This window comes from Gymnodraco acuticeps, unplaced genomic scaffold, assembly GCF_902827175.1.
Source record: "Gymnodraco acuticeps unplaced genomic scaffold, fGymAcu1.1, whole genome shotgun sequence".
In the NCBI taxonomy this organism is placed as follows: domain Eukaryota; kingdom Metazoa; phylum Chordata; class Actinopteri; order Perciformes; family Bathydraconidae; genus Gymnodraco; species Gymnodraco acuticeps.
The window spans coordinates 72,993-88,446 of record NW_022991031.1 but is presented as its reverse complement, the minus strand read 5'-3'; the positions used below and the strand labels follow the sequence as shown (position 1 = coordinate 88,446).

The window sequence follows — 15,454 nt, the reverse complement described above, 5'->3', positions numbered from 1 at the left end:
AGTCCAGTAGAGGGCTCCGCCTGTGTTTATATAACAAGGGTTACCATACGTAACCCCTCGTTTTCACCACATCTAAAGAATGAGTGCAGAACATTTGATTGATTGATGAAGTGTGCCGATTCCTCCGCTTTCTTTGCTATCATGATAAACATCAGCGCTGGTAGTCGGGAGGAAGTTTGGTTCAAACTTTGTAATGTGATTGATTTGCATTCACTGTTTTTACGTGTGAAGGTTTCCAGAATAATTGATCAAGTTAACAGTCCTTATTTTGACGTTTGAAAGTTTAGTAGATTCACTTTTACTGTGTTTTTTTTGTTATTCAATGTCATGGGGTTGAAGTCTATCCCAGCATGCAGTCGGTCAAATTGACCCTCAGGGCAACCTCGGGGATAGGCAAGCTGTTAACAGTGGAAATACTTTTTACTGAGCTTTGCTACTGAGCTTTGTTTCTTCCCTTGAGTTGGAAAAAAAAACTAGAACAGCAGCAGGGTGTGTTTTTTCTGTACTTTTCCATTTTCTACCGTGGAGTAACTTTTAACAACATGCACTTAGACAGAAAGGTGACGATCAACGTGGTTTCTCGCTGCTGTTTGTTTCACTGTAAAACTTTATTTTGATCAAATTAAACAACCTGGTAATACATCATATACGGACGGTAGACTGTCACAGCGAGTTTCACACCTCCAAAATGACATTAAAAAACAGTGAAGCTGACATATAGATTTTTTCCCCTCCAAGATTATCATCATGGTGTCCTATACATATTTGGTACAAAAAGAATGAATTACGACATAAAGAAATATAAATGTGGACACTTTTGTTTTAAGTCTTTAAAGCAGACCACAGTCACAAAACACAACTGGAACAAACTGATGATTTTACTGGAACCGCCAAAACACACGATACACACTCCTGAAATCAACTCAGGATAGCAACAAGTCAGAATCAGTACATGATCCTGACTTCATACGGTCACCCCTTGATTGAAATATGTTATTTTAGCACAGCACCGAGGTGGAATGTTGAGATTTTGACCTTTTGGCTTCAGTGGTACTTTGACATCAATGCAAATGCTGAATGTGCAGCCTTCTAGTGTCATTTATTACAACATTAAACAACAACACTTCATGTGTCAAAGCCAGACACAAGGGTGTTCTGAATACAACTGAGCAAATAAATCAGTACATGAGCAAAGCAGTTGTTATTTTTTTCTTTCTCAGACACAGCGAGTGAAAACATTGGAGAAAGCAGGTAGAAGCAGGACATAATATAGAGTTGAAAATAAGGTGACCAGTCATTGTAGGACATTCAAGCTGCAATGCTGACTGTGAAGTAGAGCTGTCACTTTGTCCATTTGTTCAAATGACTTTGAATCAACCCATAGAGGATTAGTTGTATGTCTCGATAATGTAAGTGTAAGGCAGTTCCATCAAACCTGCTTGAGCACGTTACCTATCACAAGAGTTGGTTTCATGATTATCTGCTTAGCACATTTTGTAAGTTACCTACAGTATTGTCTGTGTGAGACCTTCATTTATTGCTTTGTTGGTAATTAGGAGTTATCAGAGCTTTAAAGGAGCTGGAAGGTAGTTTCAACATGCATTTGAAATATTAATCTCTTGGTCACCTCTTGGATTCCTTCTAAAGCATTAGCTAGCTGCGTTAGCTAACAGATTGAGTGTCGCAGATAGAAAGCATCTTAGTTTTCATTTGAATTGTTAGTGTGTGTTTGTGTCAACCTGATGCATATGAATGAATATTCTCTTTTCTTTAATTGATGTCTGGTCTCCACCAACTCCTGAATAAATGTTGCTCTCTTCGGCAGCAAAAAGCTCCACATAAGGTCAATGAGAGCTTTGAGACTCAATCATAACAGTAATACTGCAGGCCTTAGACTCAAAAAGTATTCTCAATATGATAGTGACAGCTCTACTGTGTAGGCAGTGATTCCCCAAGTCCTTCCTGTCAATATTAAACAAGTTCTTAATGAAAATATATATTTTTTAAGATTGATCAACAGACTTTCTGTAGCTATCTGAAATGTCATTCCGTTATAGAAAAAAAAGTATATGTATAGAACTTAGTACAGTTCAACCACATTTCTGACAAACTGAACACTTACTCGAGAAAATCTAGAGATTATGCCAGGTACATTTACCTTCTTCATGTGTGCGGCACACAAAGAAAATCAATCAAAAGAAAATCAGTGCATTGAGTCATATGAGTTGTCCTCTTTTTACTCTGTGTCCCGAAGAAGGCGATTTTCAAGCGAGGATCCTTCACAATGGCTCCTCTGGAATGGTCCTTTTTTACAAGACAGTAAAAAATAAAGAAAGCAATCATCAAGAGTCATTAGACCCCTTCAGTCTCAGCCAACCTGCAGGCACCCAGCCTGAAGGGCAGCAGAAGGGCACTTAGTCAAAAAAAAGAAAAAACACCTAAATTACCCTAACTTGTCTTCCACACACTTTTCACTTCATACCCGTAGAGGTAAGTGTGTGTGGTCCGTCCTGAAATAACTACACGGGGGTTATGTTCACTGACCTGGTTACCAACACTTTCCTCAATCTATTTTCCCTTGTTCACCACAATAAACACTCAGGAGCCTGAAAGTATTTTAAGTTCAATTATATACAAAATACAGTCCAATTTTGATTCTCCACTGTTTAATTTACATTTCTTTATCCATTAGTCCACCTCTCTAAAATCAGATATAGGACTTTAGTTCCCTGTTGACTTGGTTAGCTCCATTTTTAGATCCATGAGCAGGTAAAATAGGTAAGGATCCAGTGGCATTATTCGATATCCCATTAATTAACATATGCCAGCACATCTGTTCCTTCACCATGTGGATTGTGTCCATTGTATGTTTTAAAAGTTCTCAGATTTCCTTAAAGCTCATTAATAATGTTCATGATCTCTAATATTGAGTTTGTGGCAGTAAGACGTTGCTCTCCTCGCCCCTTATCGGTCAAAATCTCTCCTGAAGCAGGGAAGGGAGTGTGTGTTTGTGGTGTGTTAGTTATGAGAAGTCACTGTCGTCGGCCCCGTAGAGGTCAGCTAGTTTCCTGAACCGGGGCCCCCAGTCACTCAGGTAGTGGTAGTCCTGCTCCCCCTCAGAGGACGCTGAGCCCAGTGAGCTCAGGGACTCTGCCACAGAGCCCGCCCCCTCGTAGGCGTAGGTGGCCAGCGAATCGTAGGGCGGTGCTGTGGGGTTACAGTCGTTCTCCATTACCCTCTGATTGATGAACTCGCAAACGTCCCCGTTGTCCCGTGACGCCATGCTGACCGGCGGCATGATGAGGCCGGATGTGGCGGGGGCGGGGCGGCGGTGAGGCGGGTAAAGCAGGGTATCGGTGGGGATGATGTCCCGCCGCTGTTTGGCCGACTCCTCTAAGGCGGCGGCTGCGTCCGGGTGTCGCAGCGCTCCGATGTCGAAGGCCTGCGTGTCCTCCTCGCCGCCGCCCTCGTCGTTGTAGCTCACCACGTTGTCCCGGACGTCCTCCTTGGAGATGATGAGGGGCTCCTGCTTTCTTTGGCGCTTCAACGCTGTGAACAGAACCACGATCACTGAAAAGACAACAGAAGAAACATAGGATTAGATCAGGGGTGTCAAACATACGCAATTTTTACACTTAGGAGCTTAAGTTCAAAAGAGTTTGGTTTGGTAGAACCCTACTGTTCATGCATTGCCACAACTTTATATATTCTGTATGTACAGTTCAGGTGGTCAGGATTACTACACAGAAATGAATGTACATTTAAAATACTTTCTATATTTTGACAAGTTGTTTTGATCATTAAAGGGGACCTATCATGCAAAATGCACTTTTCTACGTCTTTGATACATGAATATGTGTCCCCGGTGTGTCAGGGAACTCACCAAGTGTCAGAAAACACAACCCTCTCTCTTTTCCTCCATACCCAAATCTCTAAAAACGGGCCTGCAACGGATCTGATACAGACTGATCCAGATTTGAAATTGTTCTGAAGTCAGAAACGGGGAGCTCCGCCTATATGGCCAACTCTCCACCTATCAGGGGAATGGGGGGTTGGGCCACGGCCATTGCCGCTCGAAAGCGCTGGAGACGCTGTAGTACATATGCCAGGCCTGTAAGTGGCAATGTAGTCTGCCACAAAAGCAGCGAAGAAGACTTCCCGCGCATGGTTGTCATGGTTGCCATGGTTTGCCCTTCTGTTTATTATTTTTCTCCCTCCCCGAGGCAAGCGTTTGCTCCTGCTGCTGTAATTCAATGCAATCCCTCCCCGTCGAGGCAAGCACTGTAATTCTCTCCGGTAGTCCACCAGCAGATGACAAACACCCACTTCTCCGCCTCTTCCAAGGAACGAGGGGACCGTGCGGCAGAGTTTCAGTTCGATTTGTTTCCGCCGCTCAACATGTCCGTTAAAGTTTAAATCTTCCGGACAAAATTAGAAAAGTGCCGGACAAAAGTCTTCTTTGTTATTTCTTAAGCTTTTTTTTCTTTTTGTCCCCCTCTTCTGAGAGCCCAGCAGCTGATCTCAAAGCACGCTCCCCTCTCCTGCAGGGGTCGTGGTCAGCTGCAGCTCATTTGCATTAAAGCTATGTCACAGAATCAGCCCCTGCAAAAACGGGGCTGGAAAGAGCAAATAGAGTGAAATGAGGCATGGCTAAAATGCATGATCTGTTTGGTATTTTGAAAAAAAAACTTTGCAGACATGTTTTATATAAGTATGGCCCTACAATATATGTTTCAAATATAGCATGATAGGTCCACTTTAAGTAAAATACTATATTGCTCAGTTCCAGATACCGGTGACTAAATGTTTTGTGCCTTTGTAGATACACTAGGATCTGTAATACACATGTGTAAATGATCAACTGAGGCATAATATTGTTGAAATTGCACTTATTTTTCTTAAGAAATGTCAGGTTGTTCATAATATTTTGTAAAAAGGTAGCTCATTAAATGTGAACATTTTCAGAATCTACCTTTTTGCACTTAAACAAAGGGAAGGAGTTAGAGTTGTCGTTATTTAGAGGTTATACCGGTTCGGCCGCTTGAGATCAAATTGCACTGTATGTGGCCCCTGAACTAAAATTAGTTTGACTAGATCCTCTCGCAGTGAACATACATTAATAAAGACAGATGTTAAATAATCGTTTTTCCCCTTCTATGTAGCTTTGTTTGTATTGACCATGACTACATTGAAGTTAATGGCTCAGGTCTGGAATCGGTATCAAGGCTCCAATCACTTTTATACACCGCCCTTTGATTATTTCATTTTGTCACGTTGTGTGACTCATTGTTTGTTTTTACCACAGATCCAGAACCTTTTTAAACCACCCTTTGGTTCACTTTTGTTTGTGGTAATTTTACGGAAGTTACTACTGTAAAATGAGCTTCCAGTTTCAGAGGCGTGTGATTGGAGGTCGTCTGGTTGCCTCTCCCTTGCATCAATGGTCATTTACATAATGTGGAACCTTTTTCATCTTTCCTATGTTATACCATGGAGTCTTCATGTTTTCAATAATGAAAATCCATGCTCTGGGAGAAATTGATTACATGTTACATGATTATGTGATCGGGATTCAAAAATGTATCCCCTTATAGTTACATAAAAAGGACGTAATCAGAGTAAACGTTTTTTAAAGTAGAGATTACTAGCAGAATACAATGTTACAATTCACTTTAAAATAAAGATATATTATATGTAGACGTACTACCTGAATTTTCTTTTGGTTTTCATTCTGGCTACTTTAATTCCTTGTTATTCAAAATATATATATATTTGAAATGCAGTAGCTGAAAAACAGATTTAATTTAATTCTGTACGCCTAGCTCATCATTTCAGAAGACACATTTGTTTTTGTTACAAACAGAAATAGACAGCGTGGGTAAAATGTCACGAAGCATTCTCTTTCAAAAACGATTTGTCTATAAACAGTGATTGTTACAATACATTTGAAAATAAAGATCAATATATTACAGGTCCACATACTGCCTGAAGTTCAGTTTTTGGTTTTCATTTAAATATATTTCTTTAAATGGTGGACACCAGTTTTATTATTCAAAAATACTGTCTCTGCTTTTAATTCATGTATTGAACTAAAACAGTATTTGTTATATTTACTATTCTGTAGGCCTAACCTATGATTTAAGACAACGTTTTATACTTAATACATTGGTTTCTTTTCTATATTAAGGTTACCTAAATACACTGAAGTACATTTATATTTAGCTCACCCAAAAGTAACGGAAAGTTATCAGGTTACATTACTTTTATATTGTGATACTTGGATTTCGCTATTGAATATATATTTGTAACAGTTAACTAGTAATTGTAAACACATACATGTTTTAATTAACCTTCTGTGATGCCCCTGTGGGGTCATCTGGAGAGGGTGTGGCTGTGCTGCATCCAGCCGCATTGATTGCAGTAACTCAGGGCACCTGGGTCTGGTGCCCTGCAGCTATTTAAAGCCTCTGCTCCCCTCTGTCTCCCCTACAGGCACCTGCTTTTGGTTGAGTATGTTCAGTTGCTTCACTTTGTGCACTTCAACACTCTCACACTCATACATGTCCATGCAATCCTCACCCTGCACTTACACTACTGATACCACTGGCATCCACACCTCATGCTTCATTTGGTTTAGCACTTAATTAATTTGGCTAATTTGGACCACTTGCTTTAATAAACATCTTTTGTTAAACCATTGATATGGTGCTTCTCCTCTTTGTTGTGGCCTTTTGAGCCAGGTCAGGGGCCGGTTCTAGGGGGGGGGGCAGGCAGTGCCCCCCTAACACTGACCTCTGACCCCCCTGTGGCCCCCCTAAAAATTAAAGTGAAAAAAATGTATGATTTATTACACGATTTATTGAATGACGGAATAGACGGAACTAACATTACATTACATTACATTGCATTTAGCTGACGCTTTTATCCAAAGCGACTTACAATAAGTACATTCGACCAGGAAGACACAACCTTGATGAAAACAGAATCATATAAGTACATCAGGTTTCATAGAGCCAAACATTTCAAGTGCTACTCAACTGGCTTTAGGTAAGCCAGTCCTTTATTAGTATAAAAGTGCTTCGTTAATAGTTCTATCGCTCGAAGTGGAGTCGAAGAGATGAGTTTTCAGTTTGCGCCGGAAGATGTGCAAGCTATCTGCCGTCCATTGTCAATGGGGAGCTCATTCCACCATCCTGGAGCCAGGACAGCAAACCCACGTGTTTTCGCCGATGGGAACTTGGGTCCCCCTCGCAGCGAGGGTGGCAGCGAGTCGTTTGGCTGATGCAGAGCGTAGTGCACGCGCTGGGGTGTACGGTTTAACCATGTCCTGGATGTACGAAGGGCCAGATCCATTCGCAGCATGGTAAGCAAGTACCAGTGTCTTGAAGTGGATTCTAGCAGTTACTGGAAGCCAGTGAAGGGAGCGGAGGAGCAGAGTGGTATGGGAAAATTTAGGAAGGTTGAAGACCAGACGAGCCGCTGCATTCTGGGGTGAGCTGCAGAGGTCGGATGGCACATGCAGGTAGACCAGCCAGGAGGGAGTTGCAGTAGTCTAGGCGTGAGATGACGAGAGCCTGGACCAGAACCTGAGTCGCTTTCTGTGTCAGCTGGGGACGTATCTTCCTGATGTTGTAAAGCGTGTATCTGCAGCAACGGGTTGTAGCAGCGATGTTTGCAGTGAAGGACAGGTTGTTATCTAGGGTCACACCCAGATTCCTTGCAGTCTGAGTCGGGGAAACAACTGAGGTGCCGATGTTGATTGTTAGGTCAAGAGTGGGACAATCTTTTCCCGGAAGGAAGAGCAGCTCAGTCTTGTCAAGGTTGAGCTTGAGGTGATGAGCAGACATCCACTGAGTGATGTCAGCTAGACAAGCAGAGATGCGTTGCAACGACCTGGGTCTCTGAGCGGGGGAAAGGACAGAATTAATTGGGTGTCGTCAGCGTAGCAGTGGTAAGAAAAACCATGCGGGCTAATGACTGATCCGAGCGAGTCGTTATTCGTCATTCTAGTCGGACCCATTAGAGCGGTGCACTCAGGGCCCCTTAGAGCGGTTGCACTCACTTTCACTGTCCGGCTGAAGCGCGCGAAAAACAAACACTTTTCATCTCGGATCATCAGAGGCTGTTGCATCCAAGAAAGACTGATTGAAACCTACGTTTCGAGAGACTACCACGATAATTGAAGGTGAGTTAAACTATTGTATCCGTGTAATTGTAGATGTAAAGTAGAGATGTAACTGTTCATTGCCTTTATTTTTATATAAATATGGTGTGAGTGCAAACATTGCACTATAACTTAAGCTGAAGCTAACAGTAATAACTATAAGATATATCTGAAATAAATAAGTGTACTGAAACAAATACCAGAGGTGGGAGTAAGTCCTACATGTGCAAGTCATGATCAAGTCTCAAGTCTTGACCTACAAGTATCAAGCAAGTCCCAAGTCACTGTGATGAGAGTCAAGCAAGTCAAGTTAAGTCATTGCTCAGGTCAAGCAAGTCAAGTCAAGTCATACGAAATTCTGATGAATGAGCCCAGTTTCCGCATTTAAATCAGTTAAAAGACAGTGGTTATGAAAATGGATTTAACCCACACTATGATCAGTTCATCATTTGAAATCTAATTTAGACCGATGACAATCATATTAGATTCATATTAACCCTAGAACTGCAGACAATATAGCTAGGACTCAAAAAGTCTGTTCAAAAAGGCAGAATTCCAGGTAAGAAAATCATATATGGCATTTTCCATTACACATATTTTATTTAAATTTCTGTTAATACTAGAACCGCCAACAGCATCAGCACCTACATAGATATCATTTTCAAATCATTTAATTTGTTCCTCAATAATTTCCTTATAAACTAAGTAGGACGATTTTAAAACTCACTTAATTGGGTTTAATTTAGAAATTGCTTCAGTTTATCATCATAATAATAATAATGCATTTTATTTATATAGCGCTTTTCACAACTCAAAGACGCTTTACAGTATGAGGGAGGGTAGACAAACAAGGACAGGCAAACAAGTAAGTATAGTAAAATAAATAATAAATAAATAAAAAGGCAGTCAAGAGGAAGTTGATTGAGAGGGGGGGGGCTTATGGGTAGACAGAGTTGAAAAGATGTGTTTTGAGGCGGGACTGAAAGACTGTGAGGGACTCAGAGTCACGGAGATCTTGAAGGAGGGGGTTCCAGAGCCTAGGAGCTGCCACTGAGAAGGCTCTTTCCCCAAAGCTGCAGAGTGTGGATGATCATAACAGATCAAAAGGTTCAGATGCATGTAACAATAAATCAAGGAATGATGCACTTCTACAAACAAAAACAACATAATTAAAACATTTAAACAAACTACTAAAAGTAGATGAACTACATTATTCAAAAGTTTCCAGTAACTTCTGATAATAACACAGGGAAATAAACGCGGCATGGTCGCTGATGGAAGGCAGGATTCTCGAGAGAGGCGATAGAGAGAGCGCAGAAGGCAATCAGAGCGCGAGCAAGAGAGCCGACTAGAGCGCGCTGCGCGATCTCTCTCTCTCTCTCCTCTCTCTCCTCCTCTCTTTCTCCTCTTTCTCTCTCTCCTCTTCTCTCCTCTCATCTCTCTCTCTCTCTCTCTCTCTCCCTCCTGGACCAGCCCGTCAGTATCAGGGTTAGTCAAATGAATCCCTTGGCGGTTCTAGTGTTCATTTATCGTTTTGTCTTCTCTTTGCTTAATCGATTGTGAAACCAAGTCTACGTAGCTTAAACTTAACGTTAGCTTTCTAGCTAACACAACACATGCACGTACCTTTCTCTGTGGGTTTCTTTGTAGTGCACGAATATGAAGTGGGATGTTGTGGTGGTCGTGTCACTGATCTTTATGCTGCAGACTCTGCATACCGCTGTTCTCTTCTTATTACCGTCATCGACAACATAATCCTTGAATCCAAACTTCACTATTTGTGGAGTAAAGCTAGCCGCTGCCATGTTAACTGATACTCCTGCCTTCTAGTGGGTTGCCAGGTTTGCACGCACGGCGCTATAATCACGTTTTTCGAAAAAACTAAACGTAATATCTCACTACAAAAACAAACGCCAATATTTAATTTTAAACAGTCAAGTCCTTTCAAGTCATCTGTCTCAAGCTTAAGTCAAGACTCAAGTCATGAATACCAAGTCAAAGTCAAGTCGATGTTAGTCAATGTTCAATGTTAGTCAAGCAAGTCTCAAGTCAAAAAATATGCGACTCGAGTCTGACTCGAGTCAAGTCATGTGACTCGAGTCCCCACCTCTGACAAATACCAATAACTGTATTGCATTGTTTTCTTATGCGCAATTACTTCATACTGTCTAGTTCTCTTTTTCGTCCTGCATTTATTGTGCCCCCCTCAGAAAATAACTGGCCCCCCAGTGGCCCCCCCAGTCAAATTGGTCTAGAACCGCCACTGAGCCAGGTCATAACAAACCTGTGAATATCATCCTGTCGAATATATATATAACAAACAGAAATAGACTGCGTGGGTAAAAATGTCACTAAGCATTCTCTTGTTTTCAGCCAGTGATTGTGTGACTGCTAGTGTTGAATTTCCTTTTTTGGAGATGTTGCCAGATTCCTAAATCAAAGCAATGAACTTGGTGAGGAATATCTTCTGAGTGCAGATGGGCTGCTCTGGCCAGCTACGGGCACACAGGACGGAGCCTTTGATTTCAGAGAGGGCTCAGCCATAAATAATCATGCAGAACATTTGATTGGCTAAGCTCATGTAGGCCAGTTTGAATTTAAATCAAGTCTGAGCACAGTGGCAGCAAGAAAGAGCAGAGGCGGAGTTAAGGTCAGGGAACTGAAATATCCAATAATGCTACACAGAGGCACAGCGTTTGTATTGGAAGTGTCTGCACAGAGCGTGAGATGAGAGAACTCCACATACTGAGAGAACCACTGTAAGTGGAAATAGAAATACAGAGCTGTATTGGATAAAGTACATGTACAGTGTGTACAGAGGATAAAACGAGATCTAAACGATATCCTGATTGAGGTTATGATGATTACATTCATATGCATATCAGCACTGCTAAAAATACTAAAGCTTAAGGCTGTATTTTGATTACCATGGTAAATATAATTCCACAAGGTTATTTCTCTAAGGAACCACACTGAGACTGGCTTCATCATTTGCTCTTCTTTCTACATCTCGATACACTTATTATTTTTGGGACATTTACATGCGTTATCACACATTTTCTTATAAGTGTTCACACATAAAAAGGTGAAGGATTTGTTTGTGCAACAAGGTTGGGAGGACTACTTTAAAAATGTATGCTGTTATAATTACCAATACAACATTTTAAATCAGTAACCTAACATGAGTATCACAATATAATATAACCTGATGACTTTCCGTTACTTTGGATTACATCAATATCAAATGGAATGCAAAACAGAAATAAAGATTTAATGTAAAAGGATTACATATTCAGGATATAAAACAGGTTAGGTAACGCCTATTGCCTGAATCTGCTGTGTATTCAACTAAAACGGAGCATTTTCTGTCAGCTCTGATTTTATTTCTGCTGTTTTGAACTGCAGCATGTGCTCATGTGTTTCAGTGTTGGTGTATCGGCTGCTGCCTGAACATGCTGAATGAAAGACAGCTTTTCCTATCAATACAATCTGTTTTGATCCTAAATATCTTGGTTTCTGCGTTTATAAGGTCACATTGTTCTGTTGTCTTACATAATACACTGAAGTAAAACAATCTTGATGGTATATATTTCTCTTGTATTTATTTGCATTGCATTTGATATCGATGTAATCCACAAGAAAGTAATGAGGTTACATTACTTTTTGTTCTGAGACTCAGATAAGTTTACTGATTACACTTTTTTTACACATTTGAAATAGTATTATATCATGTTGTCTTGTATAAGCAAACTGTATAATACCTCATCATACGGTATTTATTACACTGAGATGTATTGCATCACAAAGTATCGTTTTGTGTTGCAGTGTATCATAAATGATCATATTGTATCTTATAGTGCTGAGTCGTCTAATTTAGTTCTCTCCTGAATAACAGAAAATAGATCTGCTAACTGGAGGTTGTTCTTAATATTTAAGGTGTGCCACATTATTAATTTACATTCTTAAATGTCATCTAGTGACTCCCTGAGGAGCCGGCTGACTTACAGAGTGTGTGTATTGAGTTAATCTCCTGTATGAAATGTGTGTATCTGTATCATGAACTCCTGTATGGTAAAGTGGTCATGTCGTCATTCCCTCCCCGTGTGCTGCCTCGCTCCATCTCCCTCCCAGCAGTTTTAATGACTTCCTGTGTTTGCTTTGACAAACAGTATGTGTAGAACATTCTGAAAGTGAAATGTTGTTGATAACTTTTAGATATAGGAGTAATCCTGGCCATTCAAATGAGTCAGAAAAGAACGAAACAGACTTTTTCTCCCAAACTCTGATTGACTTCCAGCGTCTCCGGTGTGTGTCCACTAAGCCTGCGATGACTGCACTTTCAGAAGCATAAATATGTATTCATTTTGCCAGCAGCCCGCTGGACTGTGACCGCTGCATGAATAAGAGGATAAGTGGGGATGTGGTGGCAGATGAGATGCATTCATTTCCATGTGAAGTTTGATTCTGATGCAGCGGCACACTCCCAAGCAACACTGCTTTCCATCACAGCAAATGAGAATGGCCGGCGGCTGCTTGTGTTTTCATTCAGTCCAAATGGAACAGCAATGGGCGATCAGTGCGATCCCACATAATGTGTGAGCATACACTTCACCTCATTTCTGTCACAATTGATTTGCTGCTATTTTTAAGAGAGTTAGTTTCCCCCCCTTTAATATTATCATCTTACAATCTAAATACAATACTGGAGAGCATAAGACATGTCCCCAATGACTTGTGATTATGGCAAACGGTATTTCTGTATTTGGAAATGACAGTTGAAATAGGATTTGTGATTTATTGAACTTTAACAGCAGTCCTGAGAAGGGATGGAAATAAATATAGTGGGGAGGGGGATTGTTCATCTTTACTATTGGACATTTGGGAATGCTTATTTTAAGTTTCGGTTCCATTAGTTTTTAATATTGTTTAAGACTTTTCATATATTTTTCATGTTCTGCAATTGAAAAATAAGTTATGTTTTACATTGCTATAAGCTAATGGTCATTTACAAAAAATAATATGTATGAATGTATGTACGGTGTGTTTAGGAGAGAAACTCCCTCTGGAGGGAACACAGGGATTGTAGCCTTTGCAGACATTTACATGCACACAAACCTGTAGCACACTAGAGGAAAGGAAAAGAGCATAATAGGGCCTCTTTAACATTATTTATGACCCAAACTGAACAGGACAATTTAATAAAGTTAGACTAAAGCATTTTTTGGTGCACCGGTCAATCCCAAAATAAAATGAACTTGAAATGGTATTGTACATGTGGTGATTTTAACCTTGTATTAAATGTCTGTTAACTTGTTTCTTGTCTTGTCCACAGGAAGTCCACTCCTTGTGGAGTGGATCAATTCCAGGAAAGAAAGAGTTCCCTGCAATAACACAACATGCCACTGACACCTCCACTAACATTTCCTCGCCCTCCCTGTGGAGCATGTCTGGCTGTATTTCCCGTACTCACTCAGCAGTATGATGGCGCACAGGAGGATGGCGATGAGCGCTCCGGTGCTGAGGCCCGGGGAGCTGCTCAGGGCCTCGGCGTTACACAGCTCCATGTTGCCTTCACGGTCGCAGGTGCACACCCTCACCGTGAGGGTGCCGGTGCTGCTCTGCATGGGGTAGTCGCCGTCTGTGATCACCACGGGGACCAGGTAGACACTCTGGTGGAGGCGGCTGTAGCTGGCTCTACGTGTCAGGATGCCAGCAGTGTTGTCTGAGCAGGAGAGAGAGAAATGATTGGAGCACACATGCAGTGCACAGCAGCCAGCCAATACAAACACAGGTGGTAACAAATCCAACAAGGTAGAAGTCCCTGATTATATCTTAGTGGATGCATCTGTTCACAATTCCAAAGAAACTAACAAGCAGGGCTGGTTCAGAGAAACAATATGTATAAATAGAATGCGCCACGGGATGCTCTGATGTTTTATTTTCCTTCTTTTTCCGAATGTTGTCCGAGTCAAATTAAGTTTTACAATATCAAATCTCTGTTGATTATGTTGCTTGATAACACTCAACATTTCATTGCAGAAAAGAAGCTAATTCTTAGCAATATTGAGTTAAAGAGTGCAAATAAGACGGCCAATTAAGAGCGAAATATAATAGAGACTTAATTAAGAGTTTAAATCAACAACAACATTAAGAGAATACATTCAAAGCGAAACAACTAAGAGCACAAGTAAGTGTTTTTTATTTTGTAATTTTGAGAGTTTTTCCAAGGTGAGATTTTTTTGTTAATAAAAAACGTATTTATGACTTAAGTCCTGTGGCTGCTTATTATTTTGGACTGCTTGTTGTCGACCCTGCTCCATAGTGGAACGCTTGGAAGCCATTACAGTCACTTTCAAAAGTCATTGTCATTTAAATCTCAGTTGAATCAAGAGTTACTCAGCAACAGACAGCCCACATGCAGCTGGAGGGTGTATTTGAGTCATTCAGAGGAACATTCAAATGCAGGATTTAAGCTGATCCACGAAATTGACCCCCATTTTTGAACATCATGGTAACAAACAGATTCAATTATGAGATTTATAATGATGTGTTTTATTTAGTTTGTTTATTGAGAAATAGGTTCTGTTTGTCATGTATGTATTTATTCAACAATCCTCCACAAGACCGGTTCAAACTTTTGTTTTTAATTTGTTTCACTTTCCTGCAGAGCCCTAAGCGTGTCTGTCTGTGGAAACACTGCTGGTCGATTGATGTGACTTCACAGGGACAACAAGACTCACTGAACTAATAATAGTCCGCCACACAACATCTCCATAGTAACTCAGCAGATGCAAGCTGTTGGTGGGCTTTAGAGGGGCTGCTAGGTGCATTCTGTTAAAGCCCCTGTCACACTGTCCCGAAATTGACACCCGATGGACACACGAATATGGAATTGTGAATTTCGCACGAAGATGGCCCCGAACCACACACGAAGGCAACATTTACATTACATTTAAGACATACAACTGCAATGAAAGTAACAAAAACAATTATGTTACAGTACTATGATACTGTACTGATATCTTCAGACTTTGTTCTTTACTTTATCCGTCGTTATATGTAGAAAATATTACGTTTTCTCCGTAATGTTGTTTCCATAACAACAACAACTTCCTGTCAACTGTCCTTCAAAATAATATATTATATCCTTTTTAGTTTCACAGAACACAAATTGGGTTATTTACATAATATATGTACATGATTTTGTTGTGCAATAAAACAACCCGATGGACACACGATAAAGGAGATGTTCAAATTCGGCTGTGATCGTAGCAACATCGGGCCATTCGT

General features: G+C 40.7%; 1 protein-coding gene across 1 annotated transcript in view; it reads right to left on the bottom strand.

Annotated features, from left to right (window-relative positions):
• Positions 1–576: 576 nt before the first annotated feature.
• The window catches only part of LOC117559695 (cadherin-6-like), a gene marked incomplete at its 5' end in the record, with an annotated part of 82,701 nt that continues 67,823 nt past the window's right edge, over positions 577–15,454 (bottom strand). The window contains 2 exon segments of the mRNA XM_034236371.1: positions 577–3,570; positions 13,635–13,886. Coding sequence (XP_034092262.1) covers positions 3,023–3,570; positions 13,635–13,886 — 800 coding nt within the window. The 3' untranslated portion in view covers positions 577–3,022.